The 13,201-nt window shown below is 38.6% G+C and overlaps 1 protein-coding gene across 1 annotated transcript; it reads left to right on the top strand.

Moving 5' to 3' along the window:
• Window positions 1–1,714: 1,714 nt before the first annotated feature.
• Window positions 1,715–9,020, top strand: atp5f1d (ATP synthase F1 subunit delta). The gene is made up of 5 exons (XM_037769946.1): window positions 1,715–1,940; window positions 3,306–3,459; window positions 4,337–4,425; window positions 8,593–8,722; window positions 8,888–9,020. Exons 1-4 carry the CDS (start codon window positions 1,824–1,826, stop codon window positions 8,713–8,715), a joined length of 483 nt encoding a protein of 160 aa, XP_037625874.1. The 5' UTR covers window positions 1,715–1,823; the 3' UTR covers window positions 8,716–8,722; window positions 8,888–9,020.
• Window positions 9,021–13,201: the final 4,181 nt, after the last annotated feature.

The following is a 13,201-nucleotide window of genomic DNA, read 5'->3' as shown; positions in this document are numbered from 1 at the left end:
CAATAAATGTGAGAGGTAAACATTTTGCCAAAAGGGTATGAAAAAAAATGAATGAATAAATAAATAAATGACTCGATAAATAAATATGTCATTAAATGTAACTAAATAATATTAAAAATAAATGTAGCCATTAATTAATTGATAAAATGTGACATAAATTAATATTTCTGTTTTGATTTGCTTCTTTTTTATATATTTATCTTTTTATTAATTACCTTATTTATTTACTCTTCTGTTTAATTTTCCCTATTATTTATTGTTGCATTTATTTTGTATTTATTCATTAACTTTTTTGTATTTATTTTACATTTATTTTTTATTTATTTTATATTTATTTTTAAATGTATTTATTTATTTATGCATGATTTTCCCTTTGCATTTCACCCCTTATTTATTTACTCTTCTGTTTAATTTTCCCTTTTATTTATGTATGTATTTATTTGTATTGATTTTTAATGAATTTATTTATTCTTGCATTTTTTATTCATGCATTTATTTCTAATCTATTTTTACAGTTATTATATTATTTATTTTATATTCATTTTTAAATGTATGTATTTACTCATGTATTTATGCATTTGTGTATTTATTTATGCAAAGTTTTTGGTCCTTCTCTTTTGTGCTGTTTACTTCTTTTATTGACTTCTTTTAAATTAGTTATAGTCAGTCACTCACTTGCAGGTGTGGGCAACATGGTGAAACATCAGGCTCAGATGTCTGTGTGTGTGTCTGTGGGGTATTCAGTGCCATAAAAAAAGAGCAACAAAAACTTGGTCCCAGTCCAGAGTATTAGGTTCCTATCTGCAACGGCCTGTGTGTTTTACACATGACGTTGGCGTCATCTACTGGTGTTGTATGGTGTTGTAGCTTCACACAGGAAAATAAATAAATGACTCGATAAATAAATATGTCATAATAATATTAAAAATAAATGTAGCCATTAATTGATTGATAAAATGTGACATTTTTAAAATTTCTGTTTTGATTTGCTTCTTTTTTTAAATTATTTATCTTTATATTAATTACTTTATTTATTTACTCTTCTGTTTAATTTTCTCTTTTATTTATTCTTGTATTTATTTTCTATTTATTCATTAATTTTTAAGTATTTATTTTTATATTTATTTTTAAATGTATGTATTTATTTTTTTATTTATGCATTTATTTATGCATAATTTTTCCTTTGCATTTCACCCCTTATTTATTTATTCTTCTGTTTAATTTTCCCTTTTATTTATTTATGTATTTATTTGTATTCAGTTTTAATGCAAGAAGTTTTATTTATTCTTGCATTTATTATTTTTTTCAATTTAATTTAATTTAATTTATGATTTTCCCTTTTCATTTCACCCCTTATTTATTTCCCCAGACTTGTTTATTTCTGTATTCTTTTCTTAACACATTTACGCATTTCTGCGTGAAAGAGTGAGAATGAGGAGGCTGTCACTCAATTGTTGCTCCCTAAATGTTTTCCTATGTAAACCCTGCGATAATTAAAAGGGTATTTATGACTCAGTAGCTGTAACAGACACTGTTTTAAAGTTTCTTTAACTAAAAATTATAATACTTACTTGAGTTCAATATGCTGCTAAGAAGATAACAACTAATCCACAATAATCAACCTTAACTGAAGCTGACTACTGCACGCTTGTTATTTTTTTTACAAAGAAACTACACTACCCTGCATCCTTTGCGCCACCGTAAAGCCTTATGGGTAGGTTACCAACGTCCTTGTCCTACAGAGCCGCACACCGACTGCCTGCCTCCACTCAGAGGATCTCTGTCATTCACAGAACTAGAAGAATAAAACCAGACTTTCAGACATGATGGCAGCCAGGTTTCTCCGCCGGTCTCTCCCGGTGCTGAGGCAGACTCGCTGCTACGCCGAGGCGGTGTCCGGAGCTCCGCAGATGTCCTTCACTTTCGCCTCCCCGACACAGGTAACAGCTAGCTGGTTGCTAACGTTACTGGCGAGGCTTCCACAGGCCCAGCTACCTAGAAAGCTAACTTAGTGCAAAATGCAACGACACAGTTTGCAGAGAAGTCTCCCTCTCAGGTCATTTAGCAGTTTTGCACTAATGCATGATTTATGTAATTATTGCAACGCATAGTTTTGTATTTAAAGACAGTTAAGACACTGTCAGTAAAGGATTAGCTTAGCTAGCTGTCATTCACTGTCTTTGACCAGCAGTGTGGCAAAGTATACTTTACAAAACCACTCTTTTCCATTAAGCTAACTTATATATAGGGAATGTGTGCATATGTTTCCAAGTGTGTGTTGTTAGTTTAAGATTAAATCCATTATGAAGCTGTCACTGTGTGTTAAATGCTCTCTAACCTTGAGGTTCATGTCTCTTTACTAAATTCAGTCCACTGTTCCTCCTCCAGTTTCACACAGTGCTGCATGTCTATACCTCACAGTCTGCTGCAGACCTGGTGTATTTGATCCAATAATAAAAAAACATACATTAACAACAAAAATGTATGCATGATGTTTCAAGATTCAAGAAAGGGGTAGGGACATATAAGTAAGGGGTATAGGGAAATATAAGTTTTACTTCTACCTACTCCTTTTTTGGACACTATTACTCTTGTTTTGTTTGTTATTATTTTATATCTGTTTTTATTAATTTTTATGTTCAAAATAGTCTTTCATTCATTCATTCATTCAAGCCCTTTATTGTCATTGCGTAGTACAATGAAATTAGATTGTGACAATCCTATAGGTGCTAATGAAAAGATAACACAATAAAAAAAGAGAGTGCAATATAAAAGATAATACAATATAAAAATACAATATGTATATTAATGAGATGACAGTTCTGCCAGATTATTACACAGTGTCCGTCAGATAATTATATAATTATTGCACAGCATCATATAATTATTTGCACAGAGTGATCAGCATATTATTGCAAATATCCGTAACAGTAGAATTACAGTATTTACATTGCACAAAAATGACCAACGTGTTATTGCACACGTTCGTAACAGTAGATTTACATTGCACGTGTTCAACTCAGACAGAGGAGATGTCAGAGTTCAGGGGGTTTATGGCAGTGGGGAAAAAGCTGTTTTTAAGTCTGTTTGTGCGTGTGATTCTGACAATCTGTGATTGATCGGATGTTGCATAATAAGTAAATGCAAAGGTGACAGACATTGGTTGTATCATTGATAGTGCTCTAAATTCTACAGTTTTGCAGCTACATCTCTGATCAGTCACTATTTGTTAATGTTGAACTGTTGTCTATGAGTCAGTGAATGCATCTCTCCATCCCCTGTCTCCACTCTCTCTCTCTCTCCAGGTGTTTTTCAAAGATGCCAGTGTGAAACAGGTGGATGTGCCCACACTCACTGGTGCATTCGGTATCCTTCCTGCCCACGTACCCACCCTGCAGGTGCTCCGGCCCGGTATTGTCACAGTCTTCAGTGACGATGGCGCCCCAACCAAATTCTTTGGTAAGGTTTTTACTTTACAAAAACAAACATGAATGACTAAGGTCAGGCCTAGACTAAGGTTAGGCCTAACCTAAGGGCCTCAACTTAATTTTCCTGCTGGTAAAATGAATAACTATGCCTCGGTGCCTCCAAACAGTGGCATCTATATTTAGGCAAATAATCTGCAATAATTATTTGCTACACATGATTTAAAAGCAAACCAAAATATCAGATCACCACCTATCATATTCCTACAGTTGTTGATATTTGTTAGAATTAAGTACCATCTCAATTTGGTGTCGATTCTCTTTTCCAATGGGCTTCTCGGCTACTCGAATGTCAATATCTGCTTTGACTAGTCATTAAAGATCTTAGTGATGTAAGTCTTAGTCTGGAGAAGCTGGTGTACATCTTGTACACCAAGTTTCTCCCCCACTCTTTTGGAATAAAAGTGTTTTATTATTTATCTTTCTGAAAAGCTGATACATGCGTCAATCTCTCTATATTCTAAGTTATTTGCAGCTGATTTTGCTAGTAAATAGCTCTGCCTTCCACCTGGATTTGACATTTTGTGTGTTTCAAACTCATGGAAGCTGTAGTTATGTAATGCTAACAAAATAATAATATTTATCTTTATCAAAATATTGAGTTCCTCCATTTTTTTTCCTGAACAAATTCAATAGTAGATGCTTATTTAGCTTAGAGTGTAGACCGAATACACAGTCACATAGATGAAAGAAACCGTCGATGAGAGAGTGCACTGTGGAACAGCCTGAGAGTGAGGGAGGACGTTCTGGCTCTATGATAATGCACTTTGCATCATTGGTTATAAAACGCAGTGAAGATGACTGTATGTTGGCATGTGTAGTTATACTGTCGTGTATGTGTGTGTCGGCAGTGAGCAGTGGGTCAATAACAGTCAACGCTGATTCTTCAGTGCAACTGCTAGTTGAAGAGGGTGTTTCTCTGGACCAGCTGGACGTCGCTGTGAGTATAATGTCAACATCACTCCACTCACATACAAACTAGAGCGGCTTCTGCTCTAATGTTGGGCAGTAGGACCACATACAGAAAATAAAATGTTGAATATATTTTACAAGACAATTTACACCAACAGTTATTATCCCTTTAATATCTGTGGATGTATTAATGCAAATCAATGAGCTGCTTTTTAATTTTTTTTGGCAATATTGGATTCACAGGATTGTTGAATGAATGTGATGAATTTTCTTAATTTGTCAAGTATTTTATTCACTACATTAGCCAAAACTTATTTTATCTACAAACACTTTCTCAATTTTGATTATAGATTTTTACTAAATCAAGATAAATAAATTTATCAAAAATCATAATTTTGCATATTGTAATAGATATTTTCTTATCTTTATTTTCTTTCTTTAGATACCCTTTTTTTTTTTTAAACCCTATTTGCACTACTGAGTGTGTTGCTTTTTGTGTAGCCCACATTAATCCAAAATGAGGAGCTCATAGAGATGACGATATATTTATGTTAAATAAAATGTTTGACAGAGTGTCGTAATAAAAAGTTTACATTGTAGAGTTGAGGAAAGCATGAGTTCCCATGCAGACTATTCTCCATGAAATTACATTCAATATGGTATTTTGTAGGGGTGTAAATCACAAGTTTCATCACAAAAAGCAACTAAAATATGATTTGACATTTTTATTACGGAGCTCCTCCGGACATTTAAATGAAAAACAATCTATACTTTTAATTAAAAGAATAACTATAAAGTGGGAATTTCAAAATAAATTTGTATCTTAAAGATGTTTATGCATCGATATTTTCACTTTGGATCGATGATATTGTATCATTGATCATTGAATCGATATACAGTATCGATGCAGATGAATGCATCATTACACCCCTAGTAGTTTGCATTGTTTAAACACGAGAGGGCAAGACTAGCACGTTTTAGCTTGGGTTATCCCATAAAACACTTCTGTGTAGCTGAAGTCATCAAAATGGAAAAGCTAAATGTAATTTGTACAAGAACATCACAATTAAAAAATCAATACAGAGAAGTAGGAGAGACACAATAACATGAAGTGGTAAATTTATCCATTTCCAAAAGAAATAACACTTCTTGACACAAGCTGAACACACGTTTCACAAAGTGGTATTTAATGCAGCGTTAATTGTTTGTATTGAATTATGTTGTACATGTGATCTTTGCTTTCTGCAGCGCTGTACTTACTTTAATGATTTTCACTAATGGTAATGGTATTGATCTCCTCATTATAAACGGTGTAATGGGTTATGATGATACGTATTTTTAATGAGGTAGCCATAAATGCTGGGGATCAATATTTGTGGCATTTAATGAGAAGGAACACGGCCTTTGAACGGGAGGACCGAGACTCAGAATATCACAAGGAAGTTGTGTTAAAAACCAAGAAAGGTATCTTATATAGTTATTTAAACTATTAAAAAAACGTGTGTTCACTCTTCAAGCACGATTGTCAGAACAATAATGTGATTTTTAATCCTATTTTGAGAAACCCAATTGAACTTTTTTTTATTTCCTTTGGTCCACTGCAATTCAATTACAGACCTTTGATCCCCTGTGTTTAGAGACTGGTGTTTTTTTTCCACATTTTGTTCTATTTGAAAATAGACTTGCTCTTACTCTCTTAACCTTCGCTTCACAAAACCGGCGGAGACCTCGCAGCAATTATCTTTGTACCTGTGGCGTCCTTGAGTGTTTTTAATCCCGAGCAGCTTTGTTCTGCAGTTGGCTCTGAACTTTGACTTCAATGTAGAAGTGGGCAAACAAAAAGATTAATTTCTCCTTTGATATCATTATGATGGTGTTTATGAAGTTTACACCTGCAGGGTTGATATCACTCAGTTCATAAATGATAGTCAGTAGCTTCCCTTCAAAGTACATGTGAAGTCGACTTTTGTCACAAATTATACTTAGTACGTTTCAATCGAACTCTGGTGCGGTTTGTTTAGGCGGTTGTGAACGCAGTAATCGAACTCTTGTGCGTACCAAAACAAAAGGGCCGAGACCGCTGGTGAAAGGCGGTCTTGGACCGTTTCCAAGCGAACCAAAACGCAGGCTGCCTGTGCAGGCATTTGTTGAGATGGACACAGGTAAAGGACAGGTTAACATGAGTAGTAGAGGACGGACCTGGACTTCTGCAGAAGTCTGATGTTTGCTTTACATCTGGGCCGAAGAGAACAAACAGAATATGATAAATAAAGTCCACAATACTAGTGCTGTTTATAAATCATTTGAGATAAACTGGAGGAGAAGGGATTCGTGCGCAGTCGATCAGTGCCAAATAAAAAAAGTGAATCTTTGACAGCATCAAAGTCAGCGATTCCCTTCATAAAAGTGGCAGCTCTCGAGACGGAAAAGATAAATTCGCTCCTTCGTACACGCCCCTCAGCAACTTATTTTTTGGAAATTTCGTCTGCTTTAATTTGTGCACTGTGAAACTGAAACAGACTAAATAGAAAACAAACCAAAAGTATTATTTAAACTCTGATTCGGACTAGTCACACGGACTACGGCTTGTGAAAGCGCTCTAAAAAACATATATGCTTTGTCACATTTAAAACGTGAAGTTATTGAAGCTTTCTGCTTGTGTTTTCACTCTCAACATCTAGCAGGGACCACTAAGTGTTAACAAATTATGTCTCCACAGTGTTAGTCTAGTGTGGCTCAGTCAATACTTTATGGATCGTTTATGTTGAATGATATTTGCGTGATGGGTGTCCATATCCAATTGGTTGAGGCATACATAATTACTGATTGTTCGTCCAGGTTAGAGTCCCAGCAGGGACGTGATCTTTGACAGCAGAGACTATTCTCTGAACCCACTCTAGATTTTGATCCTCTGTGCTGATGAGCTCCTCCCAGTTGATGATTATCCATCTGATCAGCGTTGCAGTTGGACTTCATAGTTGACTCCTTGTTTAAATGTCAGTCTTGTTAATGCTAGGCTGCGTTATTATGCGCTCGCCGCGGCGGCGTCTGTCTTGACCTTGGGCAGCGCCAGTGTCACTGTCAAGTTGACTTCATAGCAGTAAATGAGTTATTTTTTTTCCTCGCCGTTTTCCACTCCGCAGTGAAAATGCACATGGGCCCACGCTGTTAATAAGGAGGGAAAGGTCAGTCACTGTTGAGTTATAGCAGATGTGTCAAATCCCTACTGGGAGACCTTTAACTTCCAGCTATGTTTGGCATTTCTCGTTTCTAATCACTACTGTGACAAATGGAGCTTTCAGAGCAAAGAGGCAGAGGGGATTTTCTCTGCTCGTCTTACTCCCCATTTTTGACTTGTTGTTGTTGCTCAGCCTCGCTTTTCTGACTTTTACATCACAGCTGGCCCCAAAAAGGTTTTTAGGATGAACTTTGCAGTCTTTGTAGGGGTGATTGATTCACCTATGTATCGCGTTTTTTTATTTTTCTTTACGATTTTGAAATCCATTTTTTTAATGCCAGAATCAATATATTTGCTTCATTTGAGTCTATACGGAGGTAGAAGGAAGTTACTGCTTTTATAGTTGTAGTCTGAGTAACGTGACGTCATACCCGTTCCGTATCCATCAACCAAAACAAACCGCAGCGACTCCTCGCACCCTCACATCTTAAATCCAAAGTGGTAAACACTACACATCTAGTAAAGTAGGGAAACACTTTGGGTTTCACACATTTATTTTTTGATTTATTTTTTTTTTTGGGTTGCTGGAAAAAAATTAATAATGCCTGACAATGACTGATATATTTGACTTCAGGACATCTCTGACTACATACATGCTGAAAATCAAACAATTTTACTGTATTAATCTAGATATTTTCCAAAGTAAAAGTCCCTAGAAGTGTAGGATTCAACTTTTTGGTCTAGTGTTTAAAGTTAAAAGAAAATTGCAATAAATTGTAATTTCGAATCGCAATACATATCGAATAGGCACTCAAGTATCGTGATAGTATCGAATCGGGAGATGGGTGTATTGTCCCAGCCCTAGTAATCCGCCTGGTTGAAGCTTCATTTAGTAAGATAGGTAATGAGGACGTGTTTAATGTTGCAACCAAACTAAATCTGAATTATGGGCTTTATCATTTGCTTTCCTGTTCTGTCTCTCATTGTTGCACACTCTGTTTTTCTTTCTATTCTTAGGCTGCCAAGGCCAACCTGGACAAGGCCATTTCTGAGTTGGCTGGGGCTTCTGACGAGGCAGCGAGGGCAGAAGTTCAGATCAGCATAGAGGCCAACGAGGCCATCGTCAAGGCTCTGGAGTAGACCTGTGGTACGACATGTCAGCTGCTGCACCATGATCTGATTATTAGAGAGATGTCCTGATAATTAGTTTAACCCTACAGGATAATGACGCATGTAACTAGAAATTAGAGGTCATTTTCATTGTGTTATGTCCCCCTCAAACTGAGTCACTGTGTTTCTTTCCTCCCTCTAGGTCATCTTTTCTCTTTCTTTGATGGAAATTAATGGTCCATCTGTGTTTCCAGCTCAGTCACGTCAGTGTCCAGAAGATTCCATGCTTGCTTTGTACAGTGGATAAAATTACAAAATAAATTTATTTGGAAATACCTGCTGGTGGAGTTTGTGGTTTGTTTTCTCTCAATCTGGCCCTCTCCTGCTACTTCATGATGATCACATGTTGTATTTTTGATGCACAAAGACAACCGAGTCTAATTGACAGAGAATTGCATAATTCAGAACAGACCTGTGTTGCACAAAGTAAAGCTAATCAGCATGACTTAACAGCCGTCACACACACACACACTTTCTTCAGGAAGCTTTTCTCATTAAAACGGCAGTGTGCAGAATATTTTTGGCATCATTGGGCAAAAATTCCATAATAACCTTTCAGCATATTGTAATTCAAGTGTTCTGAGAGAAAGCTAGACTTCTGCACCTCCTCATGGCTATGTTTACAGGCTTTAGAAAATCTAGCCTGTGAAGGGAGATTTCCGAGAGAGAGCGTTCCTATTGGCTGTTCATTCAACGGAGGCAGCTGTCAATTACTCGCAAACTCCGATCAAGCGGTCAAACTAGGCAGCGCTGATCAAATATGAATCAATATTCTGTTCAGAAACATCTGGTAGTGTACTGTTTAGCTGACTCATGCACAACTGTCAGGATATAGTGACCTTTTTATAAAAATAATAGTCATATTTGCTCCAATCTTCCTACTCAAGCTTTAAGCAGAGCTGGAAAATTAAACACAAATTAAAAGGAACTTCTGTTCCAGTTTTCTGTTACCAGTGTTTCTACCACTTGGTGGCAGCAGAGATCAGCTATATTTTTGCACCAGAGCATTTCAGATAATCACATTTCTATTTTACTTCCCGTCATACCACAGTTTCAGGGAAGGAACTGTCGTTATATTTGTCATATAACCACTGCCGGATGTGTTTTCCTTCAAGGCAACTCCTATAAAAGAAGGATCCTCTTTTTTGAATCATCTCCGCTCCTGTATCTGGTGAAAGCTTAGTCATTTTTACTGCAACAAGCCCTCTTGTGGGTTGGAGTTATGTGGAACCCTCGGTGGCTGCCTTGATTTAAATGTGTTGGCAGTGCTTATTTGTTATGAGTGATGACCTCAGGCTTCTGTGACAAAGCCAGGAAAAGTCCTTCGCTGCCCATCCTGTGGAAAACTGGGCCTTTCTCTTGTTTCATAACCACAGGGTTCAGCTCCGACTCGCTCCAGGAGGCGCTGACCTCATTCACGTGCCGACTTGAGGCTTTCAGAGCTGAAACCGCAACCGGTTAGGTTTGAATGTCAAAACGTATGAGGGCCTCTTTATAGAGTGTGAGTACAGTGGAAGTATCAGTGTTTACACAGAAATGATCTCATGACTGCTACTGATATGTTTTTAAAGCAGTACTATATTAACTGCTTTAAAGCAGCAGTAGGTAGAACTGCAGCAATTATGATTAGAAAACTGTCACTATGTCCTGACAGTAGTGCATGAGACTGGTATTCTGAATAAAAATCATGTGCCTCAGTGTCCTCCGGTGCTCCTAATGGCATCTCTAAGATTTCACAGACCGGAGGAAAACAACCAATCAGAGCCGAGCTGGAGCCCTGCCGTCTCTGAGCAGCTGTCAATCACTCGCGAACTCCGATCAAACGGTCAAACCAGGCAGCGCTGATCACATATGAATAATATTCTGTTACTCCACCTCGCGACCTCCAGCATTCACTGGATCGGTTCGCAGCCGAGTGTGACGCGGTCAGGATGAGGATCATCTAAATCTGAGGCCATGGTTCTCAGCAGGAAACCGATGGATTGCCTACTCCGGGTAGGGAATGAGTCCTTACCCCAAGTGAAGGAGTTCAAGTACCTCGGGGTCTTGTTCGCGAGTGAGGGGACTATGGAGCGATCTACCGGTCAATCTTCGTTCCTACTCTCACCTATGGTCATGAGGGTTGGGTCATGACCGAAAGAACGAGATCGCGGGTACAAGCGGCCGACATGGGTTTCCTCAGGAGGGTGGCTGGTGTCTCCCTTAGAGATAGGGTGAGAAGCTCAGTCATCCGTGAGGGACTCGGAGTAGAGCCGCTGCTCCTTTGCGTCGAAAGGAGCCAGTTGAGGTGGTTCGGGCATCTAGTAAGGATGCCCCCTGGGCGCCTCCCTTGGGAGGTGTTCCAGGCACGACCAGCTGGGAGGAGACCACGGGGAAAACCCAGGACTAGGTGGAGAGATTACATCTCTACTCTGGCCTGGGAACGCCTCGGGATCCCCCAGTCAGAGCTGGTTAATGTGGCCCGGGAAAGGGAAGTTTGGGGTCCCCTGCTGGAGCTGTTGCCCCCGCGACCCGATCCCGGATAAGAGGTTGAAGATGGATGGATGGATGTAATGCCTATTTCTCGCCTCAAATGTTTTCCGAAACATCTTGTAGTGTACTGATTAGCTGTAAAATGAGAAAGTTTGTGACCCGGCAGCCATGTAGAGATCAGTTGAGGAAATACCAAACACCGCCCAACAGCTGGAGCAAACTTTCGAATTTTACAGCTAAACAGAAGCCTGAAAACAGAGCCATGAGGAGGTGCAGAAGTCTAGTTATCTCTCAGAACACTTACAATATGCTGAAAGGTTATTATGGAATTTTTGCCCAATGATGCCAAAAATATTCTGCCTACCCACGCTTTAAGGTCTCACTTCCCACTTCAAAACGGCAGTTCATAGAGTTTTTTCCACTATGGAAAGCAAATGCACCTCTGTAATCAGTGGAGACGAATAACAGCATGTTTTATAACCGTGTTGAAATATCTTTCCACTGGGCACGTGCTGTGTAGACTTGCAGACTTTGACTGAGGTCAGCATCCATTAATAAAAAAAACTACTTCTCAACACCTCTCACACATCCTGCTCTCTGTTCTTCTTTCCAATCCGTCTGTCTCTTTCATCAAACCCTACTCGTCCCAGGCAGCTGCACACACACACACACACACACGCATACACACACACACACACACACACGCACACACACACACACACACACACACACACACACACACAGACTCACTCATCAGTCAGCCCTCAAGGGGCCCGGAGACATGTGAGTAACACTTCACACAGACGAGATGAAACACTCCTGTCAAAACCACAGCTTCTTTAATCCAGATTTATGATAGGGGGACGTCGAAACCGAGCTCTATTCAATTCTCTCTTTCTGCTCCGTACTTTCAACGAAAGGCAAAGCAGAAAATGACCATGTGCTTTCCACCCTGTTCTATAAGCTAAAACAGAGCAGGATGTTCCAACTTTTCTGGAAAATCAGATATTGCGATTGAGGAAGTGTTAAGTCTGTAGCACATCCAGATTTAGTTTTTTTTTTGGTGGACTATTACTGTCATAGCGAGCATTTTTAGTGACAAGGAAATGAGTCAGAGTTGAATCACTAAATTCATCATTTTTCTCTCAGCTGTTTCCATCAACTGTCAAGCTGCCTCAGCCTCACATCCTAATGAAGTGAACGTCTCATGAACAAACCGTCTGACCTGAGTGCTGAAGTGCTGCACGTTGATATAGAAGCGATAAAGTGCTGTACATTGATAAAGGACGATGAGTATCCAGTGAGAGCCCTCACTCTAGAGGCCACTCGGTGGTGTTTGAGGGCTCATGAGGCCCGCGATAATAAGTCACTGTCTATCTCCCATGGATGGCCGTGCACTGTAATTAAAAGATTGCACCGTCTGCGCCCGGGAGTGAATAACATGATGCACGCTATGACAATCCATGGTGTCATCTTTTGAGTGGTACTCTGAACACAAAGCGGCTCCCAGCTTTGTGAGAGCTTCATCGGGCTGTATTTACCGAGACGACCACATGAGGAATAAAGACCAGCCCGTGTGAATCATCATCATTTAGGGTGATGTCACTTCTCAAATGATAGTAGAGCAGTGTATTAAGCTGTCTTTAAAAGAGGCCACGGCCATAAATGTCTTTGTTACTGGCAGCTGAACAATTTTAAGCTTAAAAAATGTAGTGGTGCAGGGCGGACACAGTTCATCGATCAACACTAAATGATAAGATAAGATGCTTTACTGTCATTGCATGTTAAACACAATGAAGTTTGGTTTGGTAGAAATCCACTCCACTCAGCGGCATAAATAAATATGTTAAAAATGAAAAAAATATCCATATATAAGATATAGTTGTATACTATAGGCCTACATAGCCTATATAACAAAAATTAAATACCATACAGGGATGTAACACTGACATTATTGCACGTGAATCATCGACAATTATCATTC

This window comes from Sebastes umbrosus, chromosome 5 (assembly GCF_015220745.1).
Source record: "Sebastes umbrosus isolate fSebUmb1 chromosome 5, fSebUmb1.pri, whole genome shotgun sequence".
NCBI classification, from domain to species: Eukaryota; Metazoa; Chordata; class Actinopteri; order Perciformes; family Sebastidae; genus Sebastes; species Sebastes umbrosus.
Note: the sequence above shows the minus strand (reverse complement) of the source record. Positions and strands in the feature narration are given on the sequence as shown.

Coding starts and splice junctions, on each gene's coding strand:
- atp5f1d (XM_037769946.1), top strand. CDS start 1,824: ATGATGGCAGCCAGGTTTCTCCGCCGGTCTCTCCCGGTGCTGAGGCAG. Junction 1,941..3,305: donor CTTTCGCCTCCCCGACACAG/GTAACAGCTAGC, acceptor CTCTCTCTCCAG/GTGTTTTTCAAAGATGCCAG. Junction 4,426..8,592: donor TGGACCAGCTGGACGTCGCT/GTGAGTATAATG, acceptor TTCTATTCTTAG/GCTGCCAAGGCCAACCTGGA.